The sequence below is a fragment of the Capra hircus genome, chromosome 4 (assembly GCF_001704415.2).
Source record: "Capra hircus breed San Clemente chromosome 4, ASM170441v1, whole genome shotgun sequence".
NCBI lineage: Eukaryota > Metazoa > Chordata > Mammalia > Artiodactyla > Bovidae > Capra > Capra hircus.
Genome location: NC_030811.1, coordinates 83,958,555 through 83,975,597, shown reverse-complemented (window position 1 = coordinate 83,975,597; position 17,043 = coordinate 83,958,555). Strand labels below are relative to the sequence as shown.

The 17,043-nt window shown below is 35.3% G+C and overlaps 1 protein-coding gene across 1 annotated transcript in view; it reads left to right on the top strand.

Moving 5' to 3' along the window:
* Positions 1-17,043, top strand: part of SEMA3A (semaphorin 3A) — a 556,686-nt gene that overhangs the window by 301,465 nt on the left and 238,178 nt on the right. Inside the window, exon 3 of the mRNA XM_005679076.3 lies at positions 6,233-6,422. Coding sequence (XP_005679133.2) covers positions 6,311-6,422 — 112 coding nt within the window. The 5' untranslated portion in view covers positions 6,233-6,310. The remainder of the gene's footprint in view (positions 1-6,232; positions 6,423-17,043) is intronic.

Below are 17,043 nucleotides of genomic sequence, written 5' to 3'. Positions count from 1 at the left end.
AAGTAGCTTTAATTCTAGGCTTCAGCATTTCTGTTCCCTGTTCTTATCAGTTTCAAACTCTTTAAGAACATTTTTTAAAAAAAGAAAGGAAAAAAAAATTTCCCTTCCTAGAACATATAGATTTTAGTAAAGTTGATCTAAGGTGCCACATTCTTTTCAGTGGTAACAAAGGGAAACTATGCATCTACTTTGCCTGAGTCAGATGTAAAGTAATCCTTTAAACAATACTGCGCAGTTTCTTCACTTTGTTTGCTTAGTACAGATCTGCTTATTTATTTATTCAGTGAGAAGCTGTGTGCTATGCCTTTGCTGAAAGCAAATAACTAATAACTTCATATCCTGCAACACTCAACAGCCAACCTGCTCATTTCATTTGTATTCCACGGACGCCTCATTTTTTCCTCCTCACTGCCTACCCTGTACTGATCAGTATTAACAATGGGATTTTTGTCTCACTTGGAAACTTTCTTGTTCCATTTGAGTTGAGGTGGAGACACTCTCACTTAAAAACAAAACAAAACAACAACCACAATAGCAAAAACCTACACAGGTATTTCCGTGTCTTATTATTTCAATATATTAATATTGAGGAAAACTGCATTCACTTATCAGATAATCGAATAAAGAAGCTGTAGTGATTCTGCTCCTTAACTAGGTGAAAAAGGAAAAATCCCATGTGCAAAACATTTTGAAATGTTGAAAAATATGATTGATTTAAGAAGTTGAAAGAAAAGAGAGACTGTGGAAATGATAAATCCCATCCCTATAACTAGATTTTAGCCACTTTTGGCTGCATAGACACTAAACATAAACAAAATTTTATGCATCTTTTTTTTTTTTTTGGTCACTCTCTTCTAGTCCCCACACAAGTGAAATAAAACTTGCCTGCTAGCCCTGTGATTCTAATCCTCAAGGAAAAAGAAGCTATCATTTTACCTGAACACTAAAGAGCCTCCTCCTGCAATTTCTGATACCCCTTAATTGTTTAAACTTTTTTAAACCTAGAGTCACAAATAATGTGACTGGCCAGTTTCTGAACTCCTGAGTTGATCTATCATGTAAATTCATTTGAAAAAGAAAAGGGCCTTTATCTTGAGTCCCTATTTACCTTAAATATAATTAACAGTGATGTCACAAGAAAAAAACATAAAGCTGTTTTTTGCTTACACTGTTGAAAATTCAGTTTGGAGGAACTACTCGATTCTTTTACTGAGATCTCTGTTCATGGGTGTGTAGGAGGGGAAGGGAGGAGTTAATGCTTCCCTAGAGATTGAATTCCCTTTGCTTCTTACCAGTCTCTCTTCTCAACTGATGCTTTCACATGTGGCTTATACTAAAAGCATTCATAAGGGTCAGATTATAAAAAGTTTAATTTAATTTCTTAAATATTGCTTTTAACCTGCCACCCCCAGTTCTCAGCGACTACCACAGTAGTTCTTAAATAACTATCATCTTTTTTTAGCTGGAATGAATAATACATCAACTATTTAGTTTTCCCAATTAATAAGATGTCTTCTGATCTTCTAAAGAATGTTTTCACCCACACATTTCTTTTTTAGAAAAAAAAAAAAGAGAGATTCAAATTCCCTTACCAGAAAAACCCTCATTAAAAATGAATTTCCAGCATGAGATGTCAGAGCAAGGGCAAATGTTCTACTCTGACATTTGCTATAATTCTGTTGATCACAGGCCTTTCTCATATACTAATGAAGCATTCCTTTGAAGAAAAAAAAAAAAAGGAAATAGCAGATGTTGAATAGAAACCAATACAGTTTTTTTTTTTTTTCTTGACTCAATTGAATAGCACCTTGGGAAGAATATGGAAATTTTTATTTGTTTTTAGTATTTGTTTTCCTTCTTGGTGTTGTTTCTCTTGGTGTTGTTTCGTAGGAGAGCTGGTTATCCAATGCATTTTGAAATTCTTAACTCAGTAGTTTCTCTTAAAGAGGCATCTAGTTCTGTGGGTGGCACACATTTTGAGGGTGTTTTCTAGATCTAACCGGGGTGGAGTGGGATTGCAGGGAGAGACAGGTGTGTTTAATGATGTATACCATAACTTCAAGTACATTTACTCCACTCAATCTTTTTATTATATCTGAACAATGTTTCTCCTTATATTCTTTTATGTACAAATATGGCAAGTATTTTTGCCTACCACTCACAGAAAGTATCAGGGTGTCTATAAACTGGAGAAGCACTTGAAATACCATCTCACAAATTAGAACAATTTCTGCTATTAAATCACAATGTTTATTGCCATCTCAGTGTGTTTCATAATAAATAATAAACTATATGAAGTAGACATTGAAAATGTACACATTGCTTTTAACTAATAGACGAGAAGATCAAAAATACATTTCCTATGGAAAATTGCTTTAACATCTATCTTCTACAACTATACCAATCCTAATTGAGAAAGAAGAGTTAACCAACCTGTAGTGAAATTGGAAGAGTTGCTTCCCTAGAAAATCAAGCACACCACCCAGAAAACTGCCTGTCAGAGTTTTATACTTGGAAGTCTCTGTAATCCATCTCAGTATGGAGGGAGGCGAGATTAAAAACTACAGATTTATTTGACAGAAATGTATACAACAGCATGATCACCATATTAAACACCTGCTCAGATTTGACTCTGTAGCAGAACTTAGTCACATCTGAAAACTTGAAATTTAAGAAGATATTAGGAGCTCAGTTGCAAGTAGAGTTAATTATAGCACATGATGTAGATTGTGGGTTAGAAAATAATTGAAAATAGAGATATTGCTTTAAGAGAAACAAAATAAGATTTTTCACTTGTACCTTAAAAAATACAATGTTAAAAGGTCAATATATTATTTCTGACTTTTAAAAATGTAAGTAATGCAGTAAGATCAATGGTTAATGTGGTAAATACAGCAGGCTTGACTGTGTCAGGGCTGAGTTCACATATTCTCAGAGTAGGGAGTGATGTTTCTTGGGAGGTGAATCAAAGTCCACATTTCAAGCATGGAGATGTTGATAGATTCTGAGAAACACTCACCCAGGTCCACCTCAACTTTGCATCTACTTCAGTCGAGAAATAGGTGGCACAATGGTAAAGAATATACCTGCCAACACAGGAGATGAGGGTTCAATCCCTAGATCAGGAAGATCTCCTGGAGACGAAAATGGCAACCTTCTCCAGTATTCTTATCTGGAAAATCCCACTGACAGAGTAACTTGGTGGGCTACAGTCCATGGGGTGACAAACAGTCAGACATGATTGAGCAATAACACACCCTGTGTACAACTGGGAAATAGGTTTAACCTTGATTATCCGTCACATGTTTGGGGGTATAAGGAAAACATGGAAAACAACTTTATTTATCCCCAATGTCAATTGAGAAATCAGTAGAAATATAACAAATATTTTGGCAAATATTTTTCAGGCATGTAGCACATTCTTTCCTTTCTCTCTGCCCTCCTTTTCTTTCTATCTTTCTTTCTACATTAAAAAACAGTCTATCTGTGGTCACACTTTTCTATTTTTGTAATAAGTCTAGAACAGTTATACTTACAAAAAGAAAGAACTTCCTATTCTACATTTTTTAAATTAAAAAATCTACAGAGAAGTGTGAATTCATTAAACTTTCAAATATTTGAAAAGACCTAAAGATCATAAAAATTTCAGAGAGTAAGAATAATATCAAATGTAAATAAATACAGCAGAATTTTTTAAAAAAGAAACCTGTGTTTGGATATAAACATGGGGGGTGTCTATGGTATCCAATTCTGACTTCACTTTTAAAGTATTTATTTTAGAAAATGAAATAATTCTGTCCTGATTTTGTGGTCCAAAATATAGATTGTCTTTCATCTCCATGGAGTCAATTCTCACCCTCTTTTATCTGAATTTTACCTACAATCTTTTATTTTTCCTGGAACGCATCAAAATGTTTCAGGATTAGACATTACACAAGTGAAATGGATACATTTCTAAATTTGCTTATCCTGTTTAGTTTTGACAAATATAAACTTGCTCTCCTACTTGAGGTAACAAGAGCTGGAGAAAATAAATATTTAAAATATATATTAGTGAAAATGGCATAACTATGTAAAGTATTTAAAATAATCGTATGTGATATTTCGATAGAATAATCCATTAGTCCAATCTCCTAAATAATCCCAAAGTGACATGAATTCCTCCACAGAATGAATGTCTATAGAGAGTAATCCATGGAAGACAGACAAGCCTCTTGTCATTTGTAGCCTTAATCCATTGCCTAGAGCATGAAAAGTGCTCAGGATAACAAGTGTGGGAATCAGTAAAATCAACATTATTTTTGGATTTTATTTTCTTAACAATACTGACTGATCAATAGGCTTGTGGGAAGTGACAAATACAATACGGTCTATTTGATGAATCAATCTAATGGAGTAGACACGGAATTCCTCCTCCCCTTCACCCATTCTCCCCCCTTTAAATCCTTTTCATTCTCTTCCTCCTCCTCCTCCGCCTACTCTCAGGCAAATACAGACACACACACAGACACACACACACTTGTGCACAGAGAGAGCTGCTCTTTCTCTATTGGTCTGTAGACATTAAGTAATGAAAGCTGCCGTGACAATCCTCAGGTCATTTTTTTTTTTTTACGTATGAATACTAAACCACTTTCAATGAGTGTTCATGTTTTTAATTGCAAACTCACCTTCTCCTTTCAGCCACGTAATTTCTGTATTATTGGAACAGTCCTCTCCTCTGTATTTCTAACCTGTGTGTTGTACCTGGGGTTGGGGGAGGGTGCAAATTAGAGAGAGTTGGGGAATAACGGGAAAATTCTTCGATTTTTATGCACCCTTCCTACACACACACACACACACACACACACACACACACAATCCTATATGGATATCAGCTCTGAGAAAAACTGAAAGAAAAATAGAAAAGGAAATTTAAACACCTCAGACATGCCTATTTAGGAAAGAATTAGAGGTATTTGTATGACTGCATAAATACATGTGTGTCCACAGAAAATTTAGTAACCCTTCACCAGCTCATGAAGACACAGAGATACTCTCTTTATGTTGGTCCTTGACACTCAGCAGGGAGTTTTGTGAACTTTGTCATCTTTCTCTGCTCTTTAAACCAAAACTACGGAAGTGGCTTTAATTAATGAGATGCGATGCATTGGAAACGTTAGCCAGAGCATTCCAGAAGCTGAAAAACCATAGATGTTTTTAAATTCTGAGTATCCTTTTGAGAATCCCTTGTTGTAATTTATAATTCTCAGTGGACCTATATTTGTCTTGAACTGATTGTTGAAATGGGCTTTACTAGGAATTTCTTCCCTGAATTTGCAGTGGGGCGGGGGGAAGGGGTGGTTGATCCGAGGGGGTTTGTTGGGAGAAGGGAACAATCGCTAACAAGGCTTTAAAACCTTCAGTGGTTAAAGTTATACTGATGAAAAGGACAGACATATATATGCATATCTACATATACATACAGGCATAAACATACATATACACATACACCACACAAGTTCAAGCAGAATTATATAATGAGCATGAGTTGTAAATTATGTAGGTAGCAGAATTCAGATTGTTTTCTCAAAATTGCACCTAAAAATGGCTATAAAACAACGCTTGCCTTGGGAAGTAAATTTATAGCTACAGGCTTTCACAGGCACGCTGGAGGGTTCTGCTCCCGGCTGTAATCTCTACGAGATGTTTTTTGCATGTGTTGTGTGACACGAGGGAAGGGGAGTGGGTTGAGCTTGCCTGTTCTCCCATTGTCAGCCAGTCTAGTGAGTGTTGGGAAAACCTGTCTGTGGGATCTTGTGTCATCTCTCCCTACATGTGTACAGGAAAAGTCCGCGCTGCTCACGGTTCCTCTCTCTCTCTCTCTCTTTCTCTCTCTCTCTCTCTCTCTCTCTCTCTCTGTTTCCCTTTCATTCTGCTTCCCCGGAGCCGGAGCCGAATGAAGCAGGGAACAGGATTAGAGTCCGCCAGCTATCAGAAGAACCTAGATAAAAGGAACTGCTTCTTAAGCACCACTGCAGCAGCCTTGTTTTTTTTTTTTTTTTTTCCACACAACAGTTGTGCCTCATTATCTGGTGCCTGGCTCGATTCTTTTTTTTTTTTTTTTTTTTGGAGGGTTTGAAGTTTCTGTGCTTCAGTGACTGTTACAGAAGAAGAGGTGTTAGTGTTGCCTGGAGGTCTTGATTGTCTGCATTTATGAATGAAACTGACCTAAATCACCTGTTACCTCCAGTTTCCAGATTGTTTGAACTTCTCTGGCCGCACAATACAGGACGGACTGAAGCAGCATAGGACCAGCAGCGTCTGCAGCATGGGCTGGTTCGCTAGGATTGTCTGTCTTTTCTGGGGAGTATTACTTACAGCAAGAGCAAACTATCAAAATGGGAAAAACAATGTGCCAAGACTGAAATTATCCTACAAAGGTAAGTTTTTCTTTTCCTTTTATTTGGCTAGCTTTCTAATTCCCCTCTGCCCCCTGCCTTTTTATTCCTTGAACTCCCTCCCAACCCAAACCTTAAAACCTTGAGTTTAACCTGAGAAACCTTTGTGATTGTGTGGGTCTTTTGGAGATGATTGAAACACTTTTTTTTTCTTTATAAAATCATGCCTTCTTTTGGATATATGACAATTTAAATGCAAACAAAGAGCATTTAATCACATTTGCAGAAAAGAGCTGAATGCCTGGTAAATACACATCCGTATATGTGATCATATATCCTGTTAATTTTTCTCACTCTACTCCTGTTAAAATATTTTTTAAAACCACTGTTGCAACAATGGTCTCTTTGTAGATGTGTATGCCTCACATATAATAATTGTTATGATAAATTATATTTTCTTAGTTTTAGACAGTAAATGGTTAATTGTTGTCATGAATATTCAGTTTGTTCAAATCTGACAATCAGATGCTTAACATAAGCAGTAGATCGTGGTTTGCCAAGAGAATATAAACTGGAAAGCACAGACTAGTTTTTCTACAGTGTTATGATTATACAAAAGACTGTGTATTTGGCTAATTGGTGTAACGCTAAAACCTTTGAAATATAATGTTATTTGACTCTTATGTACTTGAGTGAGAACTGAAGAGATACTACTTTCTAGTTGTACAGCTAGTTGTGTGAACTTCTTTTCAAAACAAAGTATAAATTTAAGAGGGGGATTAAAAAGCCTTATCACATGGTTGGTCTGGTTACAGTTTAATGTATATGCTATTTTTTAATGAGGATTTTAAAGAAAATATTTGTTCTACAGTTGTTTAGATGGATTTTATAGACAGATGTGTAAAATCATGCTAATGTAAATTCTAACATGATGTATATAAATTTAATGGAAGAAAATATTTATATAGTGAGATATTATTAAAATGGAATTGAAGATTAAACTGTTTTAACTCAAGTAGTTTTACTCCCTAAGGTGATGCTTTCTTATGATTCTCAAATTTCTACAGTTGGGGGTGGGGCAGTGAGAGGCTTCAATTATATTCGGTTTTTAGCCTGTAATATGAAAGAAAATTATTGAACCTCTCTGTAGAAATGTCTGTCTGCTGTACATTACCTGATGCCAGAAAACATATTCTTTAATTTTCACATGATGGGGAACATCTCTTTCTGAATACTCTAGGGTGAATGAGGAGCACAAATAAGAAAGACAGATGTAATTTTCACACTTTTGGATTAGAAAATTAAACACCTATTAATGTGTTTATTTAGATTTATTACATAAATAAAATACATTGAATTGAAGACTATATTTTGGTATAATTTTTTGGTTGTTAAAAGGAGAATGAATTTTAAATGTTAGCAAACAAAATTGCAATTATATTTATATAAGATTTTTAAAAATAATCAAATAGTAAGCATTAAATATTTAATTAAATTCCAGGTATATCTTTATATAGTAGCTGTCTTTAAATTATTTGCCTAGTATATGATATTATGATATCTCTGTTTTTGTCAGTTTTTGCTTTCTGTTTTTATTCTCTGAGAGTAGTCCATCCAGTAATTCTTAGGTTGATGGTCCAGTTTCTCCAAGTTTATATTTCTTATGAGTGAGTTTTACATACAAGTTTAGTTCCTGAAGATGTAAATAAATATATGCTATAATTTTGGAATAAGTTTTAGACATGACATGCCTTTTTAAAATCTACTGTATTTTAAGATACTTGTCTAAGTGCTAAATAAATTATAAAATTGAGAATTATGTTTATTTATTTTACAATAATTTTATTTCCATGTTAATGGATTACTCTCCATTAATAGAAGAGGCACCAGTTTTTCCACATATTAGAAGATAGCATTTCATTAGAATAGTCTTTTGTTATACACAAATGCTTTAAACTTGTCAAAATTAAGTGAGCTGTATATATTGACAAGATGTGTACATTTGACACTGTGTTTATGAGCTCTTCTTAGTAATGGTATCCATTAGACTTATTCTGCTTTCCTTTAAACCAAAAGCTGCCTTACAACTACATAACAATTCTATTGATGTACCTAGAGGTTGACAATTTGGTAAAACAACCTGTGAAATGAACAGCAAAAGGAATAAAAGGGATTGCCCAAGCAATTTTCTTCTATCATTTTATTGATACATCATTACCTTTTTTCTCTATATGTAGACTTGTTTTGCCAAAGCAACTGTCTGGTAATCAATTGTCAGTACTTTGTTACTAAACTATAATAGAGATATTTTTTTTTAGCTCCTTCTTTTTCCCCCTTAATTAGATGTCAAACATGGTTAAAACATTCACTGCTTTGCTCTTAAAAATATTCTAGCATGATTCATGAAGAGTTAAATCCCTGCCAACTCTAATTTCCCATGGTCACTTGTTTTCAAAGATCCACCATTAAGTTAACTCTCTCATTGCTCAGGTTGCCAAGACAAAAAGTTTCAGGCAATCACTGTGCTTACTCTCTACTTGTCATCTTGTCTGATAGGAGAGAAAAGAGATTTGATATGTTAAGTGAGAGAGAAAAATAAGTGAAAAAACAAGAAGTCAGACTTTGTAGTAGATGTATATACATATCTAATAAGGTACCTCTTTATTTTCTAGGAAAAAGTAATATAGAATAGATGTTTTCAGGACCATGTGGAGAAGTGATAATATTAGCAAAATGGGGTATGCTCACTTTTCCTCTGAACCAATCTGATTTAGAATCCTTGTAGGGGAAGCAAATGTGAGAACTCTATAAATCTCAGCAGTCACATACAAATTATCCTCCAGAAACACTTACTCAGAGATAGTTTTCCCTTCCTTAAATTCATATAACATAGCTAAATGTTATAATTATTATTTTTAAAATCAGTGCATAACTGTTTATTTCCCCTACAAAACTAGTGAAATTTCACTTTTCCCATGAAATACCAGAATATCATAAAATTTTCCTTTTGGAGTGTGTGGTACAGTGAAGACTTCAGAAAAACCTATGGAAATCACAAGCAAATAAATTAGGTTTGGGGTTTTAAACAAATGACAAATGTTCCATCACTCAATGCAATGAGCTTTTCCAGGACATTGTGTGCTTGAGTTTTAGTAGAAATCAAAGACATATGCAAGTCTGAATATGATGGTGATCATGTGAATCCAAAGATTAAATCAGTTCCTTTAACTTTATCTACAATAGAAGACTTAGTAAATAGTACTTAAATAAATAGTAGATTTTTCAGAAGCTTTCTTCTCATATTTTGTGAAGGTTTCTTTTCACAGTCAAATTGTATAATTATTGTAAGAAAGGGGTTATTAGATAAGTCAAAATTCTCAAACATATGTTTCAGATATATGATGATGTTAAACTAAACATTATGAATCAGAATTTGCAAAGCATTTTTTATTTGCCATTATTCAATACAATATGACCACTTCAAAATTTAGTTAGTATGAATAATGATTTGCTAATTAAACTTGTTGACTTTTCAGAGATTTTGATTACTACTAACAAAGCACAAACATATATGTACATATATGTATATATGAATAGATAAATATATATTCAGGGCAAAATTTATATTAATATTTTAGTGTTAATAAAAGCAATATTGGTAAGTTGTAATAAAATGCTTTATAATAAAATTTGTATTGGTTTAAAAGACAGTCACATGTTAAATTTAATGTATATGTATTTTAGTGGGCATGAACTTTTTGAGTCTCAGGAAAACCTTTCAGAAATATCTCAAGTATTCAAATAATAGTATAAGATGGAATTTGCCTTGTATTGGAAATCTCCTCAGAGATAAAATGGAATGTGTCTATGAAAAGTAAGGGTAATATGCAAATATTTTCACAGAGCAAAGATGTTATAAATTCTTTGCAATACCTTTTCTCCAATAGTCACTGCATATTTGGCATCAGGTCTCCTTTTTGCTGATTCTCATTTAGCATGGTCTTTTCTTTCCAAATTCTATTAACTATAAAAATCATCTTTTGATTCTGAAATCTTCAATTTAAGCACATGGAAAAGTTGAACTTTTTACTTATCTACTCAACAAGTATACCCATGCAGAATGATAAAAAATCAAAATAAAATGCCCAGTCTCACATCTTGTGATTCAGTGTTGATCAGGTCATATGAGAGCTGGTGAAAGTCTCAAGTTGAGGCTTCCCTGTTTATAGCAGCAACCAGATTCAGTGTAACTTTAGCAAGTAAGAAAATGACTGAGACCACAAATCCATCCCATGTAAGACTAACCCACAAACTTTTGATAATGAGAGGCAGTCTTTAATAACTTAAGGAAACCTGAATACTGAAGAGATGAATTTTCCAATTCTAGCTTTTTCAGGTTGTTGTTTCTTTTTATATAAATTGTATTTCCTAAACTCAATTATTGTCAGTGATATTAAGTACCTAAATATTTAGGTAACTAGATAGAAGTATAGATATAACTATAACTGATTTTTCTTTTTCTTATTTTTAATTAACATACATCAGTCACACATGATTTAAAAATATGTTGTGATTTTCAGTCAATTATATTTAAATTTTATATTTAAGAATGAATGCTACTAAAGGATTTGTCAGGAATAAATTTAATTTGAATTAATTCATACAATTGCATATGTTCCCAGTAACAAAATAAAAGTTAAACTGTTGGTTACAGAGCATAATCCATTTATGTTTAGTGTGAGTATATAATTGTATTTCAGATGTGAGCTTTGATAACTTATAAAGTTATCAAAAATTTAAAGTCAGCTGTAAAAAATTTTGTGGCTTAATTTCTTATCCTGATTCTTCTCATTTAAAAACTTCAGCTACACACCTATGTATCACAGTTCCGAAAATCATATCATACACACCTTTACATCTTTTTGATGAATTGTAAAATCTAAAATCTGTCTATTTTAAATGAAATTTATATTTAAGCATGTTCTAATCTTCCAGAATGAAGTAAAAATTTAATTAATATTTATCTAGTAATATTCATTTATAAAGTCATGATATTATATCATAGCCACATATTAATTGACAAAGACATTGTATTTAATCATTTAAAAAAAAACTGATAAAATGATCCATTAATGCAAAGATGTAAGTAAAATCTCCAAAATATATGACTTATCTAAGTTTAGTTCATGCAATGAAAGCTTATTTTAAAAAGGCCAGCAGTTGTAAAGGTAAATTAGAATCAGTGGGTCTTGGGATGAATTTTACCCATCAAGACTTCTAAGGTGCTGTTTAAAGGAATTACCATGCTTTGCAGTTCTATGCTTCTGCTAATAGGTGGCACTAGCAATTTGTGACAGTTCTTTCATTTAGTTTGGAAAATGGGCAGGCTGCTAAGACAAGTACACACAGAGTAATTTGGGGAGGCCAAACTTGGAAAAACTGGAGTTAAGAGTCAAGCATGCACAAAGTAGAAGCATTAGTTAAAAGAGGATTTGCTACAGAGTTTGATGTGCTGTTTGCATTTGTTAGTACACGAGTGAGTGAGTAACTGAAAGTCACTCAGTTGTGTCCAACTCTTTGTGACCTCATGGGCTATACAGTCCATGGAATTCTCCAGGCCAGAATACTGGAGTAGGTAGCCTTTCCCTTCTCCAGGGGATCTTCCCAACCCAGGGATCAAACCCAGGTCTCCCACATTGCTGGCAGATTCTTTACCAGCTGAGCCATTCTAACCCTCAAAAAATAAATTGTTATAACCAATAAATAAATAAATAATGTAATTTAACTTAAATGAGAATTTGCATGTGAAATTGATCTGTAAAGTGTAAACAGTCATGACTGAAGTAGTGGTATGAATCAGAATGATGAAAGGACAGTGTCCTGTGGATATACATAATATATATATGTGTGTGTGTGTGTGTGTGTATGTATGTGTGTATACATATATATAATTATTTTAAGCCTGAATTATAAAATGGGCTTAACAGGAATGAGCCTGCCTGCCTGTGGCCCATTATTGCCATCATTTACAATTGGAGAGTAGCTAGTTGAGAAAGTAAAATAATGTTTAGAAAATTATAATCAGTATATTTTAAAAGAATGACTCCTTTAGATTTGTAGGTTGTTTTAAATTATTATCATAATTAAACATACCAAAGAATCAATAAATTCTATCTGACCCAAATAAGTCTAAATGTCTCCAGTTACTATCTCTTCTATTGCCAAGACATAAACATCAGTATAAATAGAGAAATTACCCACTATTTCCAAACAGTAACAAAGCTGGACTCTGTCAAACCGAGGATAAGAGGATATACAATTTATACTTGAATTAGGGAATGAAGATAAGCAAAAATAAAATTCTGTTGATACATATGAAGAATGAATTGGTCTTAGTATTTCATACAAGCTTAGAGTAAAACTGAAAGGAGCCACAAATTTAGGGAGTTTTGTCATCTCCTGAATGAGTCATTAAACCTACATTTCCAGGTTTCTTTTAGTTGAAGAGATATGGCATGACAAACAATGTTGACCAAACCTTTACAGTAACTTAATTTGTCGCCACAATCATAAACATGTCTTTGGATAAAATATAACATCACCCCCTTGAGTCTTCATCAGCAAGCTAAATGAAGCTTGGTTCTATTAAATATGTCCAATGAGTTCTTTAGTCCATAAAACTACTTATGTGGATCATCTTTGTCGTGTCAGATTGAGAATTTCTCACGGGCAGATTTGTATGATTGTTTATCATTGTAGTCTCAAACGGTGGCACAGTCACTCACTGAATGAAACTGTTCCTCATCACGTATACGTCCCAAAATATACCTGTTTATAAATGAGTACAAAATTTAAAAATTTTAATAATTCATTATAAGTGAATTATACATTGTAACATGGTAGAGAAAGTAAATTCTGTGCCAGATACTAGAATAAGAGGATATCAGAGGAGGCATTCTGATGTGCACAAAGAGCAGCTGCTTTTGCTGCTGCGAAGTCGCTTCAGTCATATCCGACTATGCGACCCCATAGACAGCAGCCCACCAGGCTCCGCCGTCCCTGGGATTCTCCAGGCAAGAACACTGGAGTGGGTTGCCATTTCCTTCTCCAGTGCATGAAGGTGAAAAGTGAAAATGAAGTCGCTCAGTCGTGTCCGATTCTTCGTGACCCCATGGACTGCAGCAGACCAGGCTCCTCCGTCCATAGAATTTTCCAGGCAAGAGTCCTGGAGTGGGGTGCCATTGCCTTCTCCAACAAAGAACAGTGGTGTCTCCCCTGAGCCAAGCATCAGGAAGACCACTGGAGAAGCATATGGGAACCCCCTCCAGTATTCTTGCCTGGAGAATCCTATAGCCAGAGGAGCCTGGCAGGCTACAGTCCATAGCGTCGTAGAGTCAGATACAACCAAAGTGACTGGGCGCAATGAGCCAAGCTTATTTCAGCACTGAATCAGAAAGTGTCTAGGGCAATCTTTGTTTGCCTGCAAGTAGGAGATAGTATTTAATAATACATGCATCTTTGACTATTCTAGGAGGAAAATTATTTCATTTCTTTCAACAAATACCTGATTTTCCTTATTGCTGTTTCTCAGTATACACAGCCAGTAAGCAAAGTGAGTGAGATGATTCTAAAGCCAAAAGTGGTCAAAGATAAAATGTCTCATTATCACTCTCACTGTATCTGAAACTTTGTGTAGAACAAACCAGTCCTACCAAACAAAGTTGAAAATATAATCATTTAAAAGTTTAAATTGACTATATTTCACCATCCATACTTTTGGGACAATTCTGGCTTTGCTCTTGACACTTTGCTAAGATTAGTGTTGCAGAGTCTTCCTTATGAGTTTCCTCTTATCCTTGATTCCACTCACCCAGAGCTGCAGTTACTCATTGCCCCTTGCTTTTCATCTCCAACTCAGCCTCTGGCTTTGTGTTCTGTAGCCTGAGACCACTGCCTACGTCCACCCCCAGCCCTTGCTCCCAAGGCCCTCCTGCCCAGAAGAGTAGACGTGAAAGGAAGGAGCCACAGGAGTCTTTGTTGAAGTGAGAATGTACAAAATGTGTGCAGAGTCAGCTGCTTAAGATCCCAATCTTACATAATTGAGAGCATGAGAGAGAATGGTAGGCTACTTTCCTTAGTCAACAGCTAGAACTGGACATGGAACAACAGACTGGTTCCAAATAGGAAAAGGAGTACATCAAGGCTGTATATTGTCACCCTGCTTATTTAACTTATATGCAGAGTACATCATGAGAAAGGCTGGGCTTGAAGAAGCACAAGCTGGAATCAAGATTGCTGGGAGAAATATCAATAACCTCAGATATGCAGATGACACCCCCCTTATGGCAGAAAGTGAAGAGGAACTGAAAAGCCTCTTGATGAAAGAGAAAGAGAAGAGTGAAAAAGTTGGCTTAAAGCTCAACATTCAGAAAATGAAGATCATGGCATCTGGTCCTATCGCTTTAAGGCAGATAGATAGGGAAACGGTGGAAACAGTGTCAGACTATTTTTTGGGGCTCCAGAATCACTGCAGAGGGTGATTGCAGCCATGCAATTAAAAGGTGCTTACTCCTTGGAAGAAAAGTTATGACCAGCCTAGATAGCATATTCAAAAGCAGAGACATTACTTTGCCAACAAAGGTCCATCTAGTCAAGGCTATGGTTTTTCCTGTGGTTATGTATGGATGTGAGAGTTGGACTGTGAAGAAGGCTGAGCACCGAAGAATTGATGCTTTTGAACTGTGATATTGGAGAAGATTCTTGAGAGTCCCTTGGACTGCAAGGAGATCTAACCAGTCCATCCTAAAGAGATCAGTCCTGGGTGTTCACTGGAAGGACTAATGCTGAAACTGAAACTCCAAGACTTTGGCCACCTCATGTGAAGAGTTGACTCATTGGAAAAGACTCTGATGCTGGGAGGGATTGGGGGCAGGAGGAGAAGGGAGCGACAGAGGATGAGATGGCTGGATGGCATCACCGACTAGATGCACATGAGTTTGAGTGAACTCCTGGAGTTGGTGATGGACAGGGAGGCCTGGCGTGCTGTGATTCATGGGGTCACAAAAAGTCGGACACGACTGAGTGACTGAACTGAACTGAACTTCCTTAGTCCACTTGAAGGTCTATAATTGAGACCTAGAGTATAAATTAATGTACAGTGCTTGACTTTACAGTCTTATAAATATTGTTAGTCTTGTGACAAGGTAGACATATCAATAGGAAAGGAAATAATATGACTACCCAGAGTGCTGTTACATACAATCATAATTACTCATGTTTTAAAATGATTGAGTCCTTTTCCAGATCCTTCAGGACTATATTTGGGGAAAGCCAACACAAAGTTCTTTATGCCTGACATCAAATCAAAACTTTACAAGCACTTATGAGTCTTTATAGTATGTGCAGAAATTTAAATTTCTATCTTCAAATTTGAAATGTCAAGAGAATGAACTCTGCTCTGTTGTAGTCATCCTTTAAGAATCAGTTTAAATGAATGTAGGTTTTCACCGCAACCCACTCCAGTACTCTTGCCTGGAAAATCTCATTGACGGAGGAGCCTGGTGGGCTGCAGTCCACGGAGTCATGAAGAGTTGAACACGAATGAGCGACTTCAATTTCACTTTTCACCTTCATGCATTGGAGAAGGAAATGGCAACCCACTCCAGTGTTCTTGCCTGGAGAATCCCAGGTACGGGGGAGCCTGGTGGGCTGCCGTCTATGGGGCTGCACAGAGTCGGACACGACTGAAGCAACTTAGCAGCAGCAGCAGGTTTTCATTAACTGTGAAAACTTCAATTATTTGCCAAAATGTTATTATAAATACTAAGCATTTCTTACTTGTATTTTATATGTAAGACAAACACAGAAAACCATGTGAGGCAACGAACAGATTTCTTCATAAATAACTAGATTCTTGGATTAAAGTGAACATAATGGAACTTCAGAGAAAGGTGGTATCACACCTAGCTAAAAACTTCAGGGAGTTTTGTAAAATAAGGCATAAGGAAGGTGGACCTTAAACACAAGAAGTCTGCGAGAAGGCAGAGGTAGAGAAAAGTGATAATTACCACCATCTAAAAGTACTTGGGGGTGTTGATTTTTAGGAAAGCAATTTATTTTGTATTGTATGTAATAATACAGTTTTATACATATTAATTCAAATGTGATATGGAAACAAGTTTGTCCTTTAACAAGGGGAACTTAAAGCTGCAGCATGTCAAGCCGGGAATGTCAAGGAGTTAACAGGTGTTTGCCAATGTTTGACTGAAAATGATAGCAAGACGGACAAGTGCACATCCTTGAAGGACTTTTCCATGGTGGTCACAGTGGTTACTTGGGCCTACCCCGTCTCTCCTTTGAGATTTGTCTATAAAGTATTGAGACAAACTTGTTTTTAGCCAGTGGGAAAAAAAAAAGAAAGCTGTGCTTGAAAACACAGTATGGAAAACACCATGACTATATTTTCTTGAAATTATAAAATATACTGGCTTAGAATGCAGGTTTCTTCTTGTTCTCCTAGTTAATTCCTATTTTTTTTTTCTGTTTTGCTCTATTATTTGTATAATCAATCCACCAACAAATTTTGAAAAGAGCATGCATGCTAAGTCACTTCAGTCACATTTTTGTTCAGTTGTTACGTTGTGTCCAACTCTTTGAGACCCTA